General features: G+C 41.4%; 1 protein-coding gene across 1 annotated transcript in view; it reads right to left on the bottom strand.

Moving 5' to 3' along the window:
• Positions 1 to 12398, bottom strand: part of LOC142765506 (uncharacterized) — a 253761-nt gene that overhangs the window by 53736 nt on the left and 187627 nt on the right. The window contains exons 7-8 of the mRNA XM_075866606.1: positions 9034 to 9160; positions 836 to 1218 (exon numbers count right to left, since the gene is read on the bottom strand). Of these exons, the coding sequence (XP_075722721.1) occupies positions 836 to 1218; positions 9034 to 9160 (510 nt within the window). The remainder of the gene's footprint in view (positions 1 to 835; positions 1219 to 9033; positions 9161 to 12398) is intronic.

Raw genomic sequence — 12398 nt, forward strand, 5'->3', positions numbered from 1 at the left:
TTAACTGCTGCCTCATTAATTATAAAGACAAAATAATTATGAAGACGTTTTAGGTGGTGACGTGCCATCTAGTGAGCATTGTTGGAATCACCGGAAAGGCAAGGGGAGTGGTGACCTTGAGCGGCAGCTGAATAAGTGAAGTATGGTAACACTGGCGTACGAGCAGGCGGCCGCTGAATCGGGCGCGAGATTAAGAAGGAACATGCATAGCTATGCGTAATACACAGTATCTATGCATGAAAAATGTGACGGTAAAAGACTTTTCAAGGCTCGAACTACTAGGTTCCCACCTGCTCTGCTGTCACTCAGTCTTGTACGACTCAGTGCAATGTGCGATCATTTTTATTTGTTTGTTTGGTTGCGGCCAACCTGTATTTGTGCTGTTTTTGCCTTTTGGTTTAGAACAAAATTGTGCCTTCCTAGTGAAAATAAACTCTAACTTAAAATGTTCAAAACTCGGCTCATCTGTGTGGTGACCGTTGTAATGTGGCCAAGAGCCAAAATCGTGCTTCACTTTAGCATGAAGTTTGCGGTCATCCTGTCTGGTTCTTCTTGCTCTTGTCTATTGTGTTGTTTTGTGCTCCTAAGTACGGTCATGCATGCTTGTTTAAAACCTCGCTTATGTATCTATTCTTCCATAGTGATATCTATTTTATGCGTACATCGGCGACGCTAGTTATATATGGATTTAGGACTATACGGCCTCAAGAAGATAAGTGAAGTTGTTGACTTGCTAGCATTCATGCGTTCCAAAACACCTCATTTTGCGCGTATCCTTTTATCTGGATAAGTACGGGAGTAGTTGTATTTTTGTCACATCCAGGTGACGTATTACCTGTTTATAGGACAGTTGAACAGCATCACCTAGAACTTCCGTGATATTAGCGACCTCCTTCCACTTTCCGCAGGCGAAGCTGTACATGTCCTGACACGGTGCGACAGAAATGTTCACAGACGCCTTCATTTCAATGGCGGCTCTTTTGCAGCTCGACGACTGGCAAAAGTGGTACATGGCATCGGGAAAGTTGGCCATCAGCGCCTGCTCCGCCGCTGGCTTTGGGCTACGCCACAGGCGCCGGTAGTAAACGGCTACCAGCAAGAGTGCCACTATAAGGACAGTGATGATCATCTGGCAGCCCTGGGCGCCTGTCATTTTCTTCCAAATGTTGACCTTCTCTTCTATCTCTGCGTTAATTAGATCCTGGAGGTCCAGCTCATCTGTGTGATAAAAAAGAAAACATTGAAATAATCAACCTGCACAGTTTGTTCTGTAGAAGACGAGGAATAGAGCTTGCAGCGATGTTTATAACGCCCGAAATTTAGGTGCTGATGGACACGCATACTACAGAATTCAGCGGTAGGCTTACACATTTAGGCTGCCGAGATTTCCCTACAAGAACTAGAACATCACGTGTTGAAACAACCATGCGACTGTGAAAGACACCGTACTGGTGGGTGCCTGAAATTCCGGCCATCCAGTGTTACTTGACGTGCATCGATATCCCACATCACGCGGGCTTGTACTAATTAGCCATCATGAAATTTGGAGCCCTGTTACTGGGATCGAACACGGGAAATTTAAGGCAGCATCAGAGCTCCATAAACACTTAAACACTGCTACACTCTGGTGCGCTGGAATTGAAGTGGTATAATATAGTCATTTAATACACACACTTACTGAAGGAAACAATACACACAACGCCTAATGACACCACACATGAGCAATTACCTGCCTGCACGATCACTCTGCGCACGGATACTACAGTTCTTTCTACACCTTTATGTGTGTACTATGAAGCAGGAACAAAGTGATATTCTACGCAAAAGAAACGACACAGACAAGCACTGACTTTCAATATGAGTTTCATTGAACACGAAAGAAAATTATATACAGAAAAACTTTAAAAACAAGAAAGCATGCATACAATTTCTTTCAAAAGATTATTAGACACGCGCTTCAGAAAAAGATAATACTTTCGTCGATAAACAGACAGATGCTCTACTCCTGCATAATGAGCTTTATGGTGCAGTATGAGTCGCCTGATTTCGCAGTCCGCCCCTCGATCATTGGCTATGGTGCTGAACTGTTGAACTAAAGGTCACAGATTCTAACCCAGTCGCAGCTGTCGCATTTTGATGGTGGTGAAAGGGTAGAGGCCCATGTACTTTGCGAAGTTACTTAACGTTAAAAAGCACGTCAAGACTTCCGAAGCCCTACAATATGGCATCCCTCATAAACATTTCTTGGTTTAGAGACATGAAACTCCAGATAATATTACTATCAATCATTTCAAGAGTGCGCTGGTTCTGATGTCTGCTCATAGTTGTGGTTTCTTCGAACGGCGAGGTGAAACAGCTGGAACGGTGATGAAGAGCCATAAAACTCATATTTGGGGTTTGACGCTTCAAAACCACCATATGGTTATGAGAGACGCCGCAGTGGAGGGCTCCGGAAATTTACCCTACTTAAGGTTCTTTAACGTGCACCTAAGTCAGAGAGCATGAGCCTACAGCATTTTCGCCTCCATCGAAAATGCAGCCGCCGTAGCCGGAATTTGATCCCGCGTCCTGCGGGTCAGCAGCCGAGTACCTTAACCACTAGGCCACCATGGTGGGTAGAAGAGCAATAAAACCTTTATCATTGCGTATATTATGGTTGTGCCCACAAAGACAGCCATTTAGACACATTCCTGTCTCCCCTGCATAGCATCCCTTGCATGTGTGTGCATGTAGCAAGTGCAACTCTGACCGCAATCGATCACAAATGCTCAAGCAATGACGTCATACATTGTTCAGCACACAAAAAGTGCACACAATTCGAATGGGAATCCCTACGTAGTCGTGCCGTGCGATTCCTAAGGTTTCATAGCGGTGCAGCTGCACTTTCGTTCATTTACTTCATGCGAGTGGTTTCACCTTATTATCTTTCTACTCATTTATTTTTTTTTTCATTTAGTGCAGCTAGCTTAAATTACGAGGCCTGAAGCACAAGTTCGTGGGGTGCACATTACGTACAAATGCACTTGTGGATTAAAATGGCTCAGTTACAACCAAACCGACGGAAAAATGTCAGCTGATGTGTCACATATGGCACTGGGTACAATAATGTAATATGTAGTGGGAAACATACCATGTAATAAGATAAAGTGTGTCCTCCGAAGTGTTGCTACGGCACCCCGGAAAGAACAGAGCACAAGACACGTAGCAAAAAAAAAGAGGGACACAAGCAACAACATTGTTTGTGTTCAACAGCAGTTTTGTACACCAATCGTAATGTAACAGTGCCACTCTTTGTGCCCCCTTTCTTTCGCGCTACATTTTCCATGCTGTTTTGTTTTCGAAAATTCAACATTATTGGTGGCGCTTTATCACAATGCAGTGCACAACGCTGTTCTGTATTTGTTAAGAGTACTACACATAAAAACGCGATGTACTTTGTCCGGGAAAAAATACAGGTGAAATAAAAGAAAAACACCTATTAGAAAAAAGCAAGTAAAATAGACAACGTGTTCAGAACACGTTGCTTCACCATTCACGATATTTCCTGTCAAAACGATGCACATTACATATGTTACACTTAACCAACACAACAACGAGATCCACGATCTCATGGCTTGTCCCTGCAACATTGATGATAATGGCACTATCATTTCGTGTCTTGAATTTCAATAATCATAGTGAGAACAGATGCTCACTTCATTGTTTCTCTGGGCCAATTGCTCCTACTTCAAATAGTAGAGAAAAACTGGAATTCATGCATATTTTGTTTTCACACAAAATATTACCAACTTGTTTTATTTGTAAAGAGAGGAATGCAGCATAAAAAGTTTCAAGTACCAGCTTTTGTTGAATCCAAGTTCATCATTGCATAAAAATAAAAGATCTCTAGCCTTTCCTGGTGGCGTCTCATTTGTGGAGATCTGTAGATGGTGACATTTTCTGGCAGTACGATTCAGACAAAAAACCCTAGCTGTTTTTTTAAGTTTTGCTAGTGTTAGTGGATAGCACAGTGCTCCAGAGAATTGGACCACAGGCCTACATTGATTTTACAAAGCAAAATCTTTGAATGTCTTGCAGCATTTGAAAGTTTTCGAAGCCCTGCACCTTCTTTTTTGCTCAACATTTGGTGTATGCTCCTTTATCTGCTGAATTGAGCAGCGACCGATTTTCCCCATTTAGAAGGAGTGCCAAAATTCGCCTAAGCATAAGATAGTTGCCCTTCAAGCTCTTGTAGACCAGGATTTTTGGCCGAGCAGGTTATTGCCAGAATCATACAGCCGGAGGAGTGATGAAAGTATTTTGTGTCGGCAAACATTGTGTCACTATCGTTAGTTGCATTTTCGTAGTACGGCTTTGTAAATCCCACTGTTTGTTGAGCGTGCATTGTCTTATCGCCATTGATGCTAACGCGCTTTCTGTGCATGCGCTGGGTTTGGTATACAGGTGTTTCGAGTATTGTGTCCTAATATAGAAAATTACAGAAAAAAGATATCTGCGTGCTACTTGAGGCCTTTAGTGTGGCAGAGGGCATATTTAGATGCGTGCACACAATTAATACGACAGTGAATAAAAGAGTTAACACAATTAACTTTTTAGCCAGTGGAATAAGCGGTCGAGTGAAATGGGCGAATTGGAGTTTTTTCTGATACGAATCCATGGCCAGTTCAAAATTTCTGAAAAGCGGCCACTGGTAGTGATCGCGGGGCGTATAAATCTGGCAGGCGAAACCGAAACTGACGCCCAAACTGCACATCTACCATTAACTTTGTAAACGCCCTCATGACAAGACTGTTTCTATCGTATTGGAGAAGGAGGATCAGTGAGCGTCGATAAGCGGCCGTGTGGCAAGAAAGAGCTGCCACGAAGCGAAGTCTGTTTGATACCGGCACACTTGTGAACAATAAACACTTGTGACCATAAACATTCTTTACAAAAAATATTCAGCCGGGTGGAATAACGTGTATACAAAATGTAAAATGTAGTTGAAGGTATAGAAAAGCTGCACCTTTATGCGTCGTAATGGAAGATGATACCAATTTCATTGGACAGTACTGACTTATACATAGAATATGTATTTCTGAGACAATGGTAGGGGCCTCCTGGTGGTTAAATACGATACAGTTCTCACTAACTTTGTAGAAATCAAGACGAGTTAGGCATGTTGAGCCCTATTAGTATGAATGCATGATAACCGCTTCTCTTTAGAAGTAACCGATGACATTCCAAGAGAAAGCTAACGTGAGAGAGGAGGCAGCACGTTAGGCGGACCAAGGAGATGAGGTAGACTGAAGAGATTGCGAGGCTGCACTAAGCACAGGATTGTTGTAAGTAAACAACTAAACGTGAAAAAGGCCATGTCCTAGGTGTATTGGTTGTATTGAAGCTGTTGCGAATGATGATGAGTGGCTGGGGCTTTGTCAAGCTGCCAATGAACAGCTTTTTTCTTGGGCACTTTTTTCCCCGTGAATGCTCGGTTTTGGGAAAAACAAAGTTATTTCATTGATTGATTGACTGATTATGTAAATACATAATTATTTGCATGAATGAATGATTGATTGGTAGAAGCATTCGGGTGTCCGTAAGATCAGGAAATGATATGCATTGACAATTTCGCAGTCACGTTTTCTATCGCAGCTCGTTTTAATAAATAAATTGTGTGTCCCAGCTTACGATCGAGCAAAGAATAAAATCGCAGTGGTTGATACAAGAGAGTTGGTGGATGACGCGAGTGCTAGTGCATATTCCATTACCCACATATAACCAGTCTGCTTTTGTGATGTAGGTTTTCAACTATTAGAGACCACCTTTCTATGTATTGTCGATGAAAAATTTCAGTGCATATTCACTGTCTTCTTCCCTTCAACCAAGTGTATATGCTTAGCTATTGAGTAAAATGAAACTTATGAAAAGCGGTGCTGTATTGTTCTGCTTGTGACATGTTTTCATACCTACTGTTCCTTTTATGCGCCATCAAAAAGATACAATGAGGTGCGCATAGCATATGCTGCGTGCTCCCCTTATTGCCGTATTTCAGGTCGCAAAGTATCGCTCGATTACAATAAGCTGAGAGTGGACGATGATATATACGAATGGGGTGAGCAGAAGGATTGCCTGAAATGTATCCGCCCGCAACGAAACCGCGACGAATGACTCGATCACAAACAATTGCGAGTTGTTCTCCTTAATTCTAGGAGCATTGTCAATAAAGTTCACGAGCTTGAAGAAATCATATTTACCTAAGATCCCCAAATCATAGCAATTACAGAGACCTGGCTAACTCCGGACATTCTAGATTCAGAAATAGTTCCTCCAACTCATAAAATGGTTAGACGTGATCGAGGCTGCAGAGGAGGAGGCGTTGCTTTGGTGGTCAAACAGGAAATCACTTGCATAACTATGGAAGAAATAATCGACAATAAAAGTGTATGGTGTCAAATTGATTTTCGTGGGCTCTTGGCTCTTGTAGGTGTAGTCTACCGGCCCCCTTCTTCGCCGGAGTCGTTTTTAGAAAACAATCAGTCTTACATGCAGCAGAAGTGCAAGCCTAATCAAAAAGGTTTATTAGCGGGGGACTTCAACCTACCATTAATTGATTGGAACACTCTTCACCCAGGTTCAACAGACGTAGCGAACTGTACCTTGTTGCTTGAATTGATGCTGAACTTTAATCTCGTTCAACTTGTTAAATATGCTACCAGGGTTGCTCGAAGCACTGAAAGTGTACTAGATCTTCTATTTTTTGGAAACTTTCCAGATGACACTAAGGCCAGTGTTTATGATGAAATCTCTGATCACAAGCTGGTTTTACTTACCGCGAATTTCTGCCCTGACAAAAAGAATTCTGCGAGCAAGAGTGTCTTTAATTTTTCTGCTGCGGATGACGAAGCTAATATAGATAAACTTTGTTTGTGCTTCGGTGACTTTGAGGCAGGAGGAGACGTATTAAGTCTGTGGAATACGTTTAAAAACGTTACTGCATCGTGTCTTGATAAATTCGTACCGAAATTTCAGAAAAAGAAATGGTACAACCCCTGGATAACACGTGATATAATACAATTGAAAAGAACAATATCAAGAAAACGTAAAGCAGCGCGTAAAGATAACCAGGCCATATCTTCCCTCTCAGTAACACTGAAGCACAAAATACGGACGGCTCGAGATTATTTTTTCGGAACGACACTTGTTAACTTCATGGAAAACGCTCCGAAAAAGTTTTGGGGATACTTGTCCGGAAACAGAAAATCTGTTGAACAGCTTCGCGTTGATGGCTGCGCAGTTACTGATCTTTACGCAATTGCTAATGAGCTAAACAGAACATTCCACAGTGTGTTCAGTCAACAGAGTTTGACCAATAATCCGTCGGAACCATCTCCTCTCTCGCCCAACGTAATGCCGGATATAGATTTAAATGTAAATGGTATTCGCCTTCTTCTTCTAAAACTTGATACCAAAAAGTCTTCTGGCCCTGACGGTATCTCTAATGCCTTTTTGAAGCGTTATGCGGACATTATTTCACATTACTTATATATTTTGTTCAATAAATCTTTGGATGACGGATGCCTTCCTTCTGATTGGTTGTGTGAAAAAATTGTCCCAGTCCACAAGGATGGAAGCAAACTGCTCGCTTCGAACTTCAGGCCAATATCATTAATCAGTAGTTGCTGTAAACTACTTGAGCACATCCTCTCCGCCCAGATAACTTCGTTCTTGGAATCAAAAAACATAATAGGCAGCTTCCAGCACGGGTTTAGAAAAAAGTTATCAACGACGACCCAGCTCGTATCAGTCATACACGACTTCGCTGATGCTATCAATGACAGAAAACAAATAGATGCAATATTTTTGGACCTATCAAAAGCCTTTGATAGGGTACCGCACTCTTTACTGATACGAAAAATGCAGCGTGTAGGGATTGCTCCCCGCCTCGTGGACTGGATTTCTGCGTATCTGAAAAACAGAACACAGTTTGTAGAAATTAATGGCTGCCAATCACAAAACCTTCATGTATTGTCAGGAGTGCCCCAGGGGTCGGTCCTGGGACCACTCTTGTTCTTGATCTATGTGAATGATATTTGCGATGATATTGACGCGGGAGTGACTGTGAAAATGTTTGCAGACGACTGTGTTATTTATACAACTGTCAGTAGCCCCTTGCATCAATCATTGCTTAACGACAACTTGTGCAAAATTGCTGACTGGTGTGAAAGGTGGCAGATGGTTGTTAACTACTCAAAAACTTGTGCTCTTACAGTAACACACAAGAAAACTCTTCTTAAATGTAAATACCATTTCCGTAACCAAAGTATTGAATTTGTTAATACCGTAAAATATTTGGGATTGACCATTAATACGAAACTTAGCTGGGACGCTCACATCGACAACGTTTGCGCCAAGGCCTACAAGAAGCTATGCTTCTTAAGGAGGAAGCTGAGGTCATGTGATTGGAAAGTTAAACTTACAGCCTATGAAACCCTAGTTCGACCAGTGCTAGAATACGCATCCCTTGCGTGGTAACCATTTTTAAAGAAAGACATAGATAAAGTGGAAAGGATTCGGCGGCTAAGCGCACGGTTCATTTTTTCAGACTTTAGGCGCCTCTCCTCCGTTTCTGAAATGTAAAATAAAAGTGAGCTGGAACCACTAGAATGTAGGCGAAGAATTGCAAGGTTAGTCTACTTTTATAAACTATACAACAATGAATCTGGTTTAAATAAAGAATTGTACATTCTGCCGCCTCCTCAGCGCTCAGCAAGGTTAAATCATTCAAAAACTGTAAGACCATATGCTCCTAAAAATAACACATTCAAGTACTCCTTTTTTGTAAGAACCATTGAAGACTAGAATTCACTGCCTTCCGACTGCGTGCACGCTCCGACTTCTTCTAGTTTCGACCTCTGTGTTAGGAACCTTATTTAACCCTCTCCTGCTAGGATGGTGCAAAACTGTCTGCAGTATTCCTTAAATAAATAAAAAAATAAAAAAATAAAAACACCAAAATGGCATAGCTAAAATGCAATGAAAAAAGTAAAGTACCTTTGGCTACGTCGTGGGCCACGTCTTTTACACTCAAATTCCGGCTTTCAGTGAAACTCCTAGAGGTTGCTTTGCTAGATCCCGAGGCTGGAGAACTCTGACGGCTCGAAACTGGCTTATCTGTTTTCTGTAGTGCAGTGCATAGAAAAGAACAACCGTTGACAAACAGGCTCTCTGATAGTAGGAAACGTGACTAGGTAACTTGCACTATGGCCTTAATCATAACTATTAGAAGATCAACGTACGGAATGCATATTTGACGTTATCAGTAGAAAATAAACATAAATATGAATACATAAAGGTAGATGAAAATATAGCTTGCCACTTGCCGCGACTGAACGGCTCCTCTTCCAAAAAAGCATAAGACAAATTATAAATTGAGAAATGCTGGTGGTCTTCTAACAAACTTCTTTAGAGTGTATCTGTGCATTCACACCTGTTAAGAAGACTCTGCACAACCACTGCTGCAGCTCTATTGGTTGAGCGTTAACCAGGACGTCGAGAAGAGCGAATTGGTTCATTCAATGCAGTAGAACAGATTTGCGCTCGATGAGTTTATTGCTTTTTATTTGTTGTGTCTTTTTTACATTGAGCCCAATTGTTCATTAACGGTAGAGCTTTAGACGCGTTATTGAATAGTTGCAAGTTTGTTCCCTGCCGGTGGTGAGTGGTCTTTTTCCCCCACATTAGTTTGCGCAAACCGATGTCATAATTACGGCATTTATGGTCAGCTGCACTCTCAAAGGTTAGTTTGTCTTGTTATTACAGTTTGATGTAGCAAAAAACGAACTCTAAACTTATCTTCTTTCGATCATTTTAAGGCCACACAGGTAGAAAAAAGCTAGCAACTAATATACGTTTTATGAAAGTCTTGTTAGATATTCTTAGTGACGCATGTTGCCCGCTTTATTGCTGCGTCACTTGGTTGTATTTGAGGAGCCAAATAAAAGAATGAATAAACTGATCCCAAAGATGTCGAGTGCTTGTTTGTCACATTTTCTTCACATATGCTTAATGTGTTTAATAGCGTTCATTGACAATCTAAGGTAGCCTATACTACAGTTAAATCAGTTTTTTGACCACACAGTTGAAAAATCGACAGTCTATCGTTCAGTTGAATCAATTCTGTAACCAAAGAGTATAAGAATCGACAGCAAAATTTATGTATAATCCAGGAATACCGTATATGGTATCTCACAAAAATGCTGACGACACTGCGTACGCATGCGGCACAAACCAAGTGTCGCCGCTGTAATTACATTTTGCCTCTATTCTGTTGCCCTTAAATGGAAGATTGACTGAGCAGCTGTTCAGTTACAAGTAGTACAACTCATCGGCTCACGCAGACTAGATACGTGGTTCTTTCATGTCAGCGGAGGACGTAAGTCAAGAAGCAACCTTTCAAAAACTACGCTAAAAAAGAAACATCTAAACTTTACAAATAATCATCTTACTCTCCCCGCATGTACAATTGAGCAAGAACATCGAACTTTCGAGGACTGTAAAAGCAACTTCACAAACTGAGCAGGTGTTGTTCACACTGAGGCCCTCGAAAGTCCCAGATTTTCATAGATGAGCAAGACGACTTATGCCGAGTGTCAACCCAATCCTTCTCTCCAGGAAAGAGACTACGGCAACAGACAGTACACAGGTTCACTGTGAGAAACCCTAACATAGTTATGCAAGGGCAAATTCGTTTATTATGGTTCATAATTATTATTACTCTGCAGATCCAGTGCTTCCTTAAAAAAACAGGATAAGGGTAGGTAATTTTTAGATAGGCTTTGTACTATGAATACTTCTTCTCCCCAAACAGCCACATTTCTTCACTGCCACAAATACCCGATAGTACAGTGACTACAGCGAATGTCAATGAAAGCAGTACTGCTAAAGTTCACGAGAACTCTTTATACCCTATATTAGCGAGATAGACACCAGAAACATATATTGTGCTTTTTTAATAAGGTATACTTGCGGAAATGTTTTACAAGACCACATTCAAACTTATAAATGAACATAGTGTATCTCTGTGGAAGGCGAGAAATTCATAAGGCCTGGGTTTTCGAAAAAAAACAGAAATTATCAATACTTTCTTCCCAGTGGTAATCGGAGTAAATAAACTCATAATAATTAATTTTTATCAAATGACATTCTGTAACAAACTGTCCACAAATTTTCTATGGCAGACACGTTATATATTTATAGCCAACATCTTTTGAATGCAATTCATCCCCCTGTATGTAAACTTGTTGGTGGAGTAAAAAACAATCATAACACGTGAAAATTCTTTGTTCCTGTTACGTCCGCTCAAAAAGCTTAACTTGTACTGCACAGCAAAAAAAATATTACCACTTGTAATATTTGAAAACTGTGAGGATGAGCACCTAAACATTTGAAATCCTGAGTTTGTGTATGCTGGAATCATTGGTGGTTATGGTGGAAATAATAGCGGATATGGTGGAAGCTGTAGTGGTCATAGTGGCCTATGATGGCGAGAGTGGAAAAAACGGTAGCTGATGGGGGTGGTGGCGGTGAGCTAATGGTGGTGATACTCCGGCTGCAGGAGGCGGTGCAATACGTGGAAAATATGGATGGCTCGCTGAACAAGCTGAATGATGAATGCTTGGTGAATGATGGTGGAATGAGAGAAAAGCACTTGGTAGTATGTGGAATGCCCTTTGTAATATTTCACTCTGAAACTCACTGAGAAACATGTTTACAGTCGTAAGAAACCATTGCTAGTGCATACGTTTTCAAGCATGTATTTTTTTATTCGTGCGGTGTGAATAACGCTTCACTATTTGTGGAGCGTCGAAGTCGGCTTTCATTGTTTACATTTCGTGCACGTGCTTACATTAGTCTGACATCCGTGATGTGCTGCTTTGATGTGATGTTCAGAAGACTACACATGTCACTGTGAACAGTGACAGCATATGTGTTACATCGCCGAGCAGCTGCCGAGAAAAGAATAAGCTCTGCTTCGCAATCGTCCCTTCCAACGGTAGGCCAGAATACACCTGCAACTTGATGTCGCCTTGCTAGAAACGCAACTCTGGCAATTCTTGCACACTCAATTACCTGGTCCGTACTTTAAGTTATCCGTCAAAATGAATGCTTCGTTATTTGCGCAACCTTTTACCCTTTAAATGTGTCGAGACGAGCCCCAGCGAGTGTGACTTCCCCCATTCTGTTTTGCCCTCCCGATTTTCATCAAAGGTTGGGCCTACTGACCGAGCCCGTTGAAGTGTCATCGGTGCTTCTGGGTATAAGAATACACAATTCCGATAAGTGCTAATGAATTTACAGCACGCAGTGCTATCAGTTAACCTAAATTAATTATTTTTTATTGTGAAAGGAATCAGTTC

The sequence above is a fragment of the Rhipicephalus microplus genome, chromosome 1, assembly GCF_043290135.1.
Source record: "Rhipicephalus microplus isolate Deutch F79 chromosome 1, USDA_Rmic, whole genome shotgun sequence".
In the NCBI taxonomy this organism is placed as follows: domain Eukaryota; kingdom Metazoa; phylum Arthropoda; class Arachnida; order Ixodida; family Ixodidae; genus Rhipicephalus; species Rhipicephalus microplus.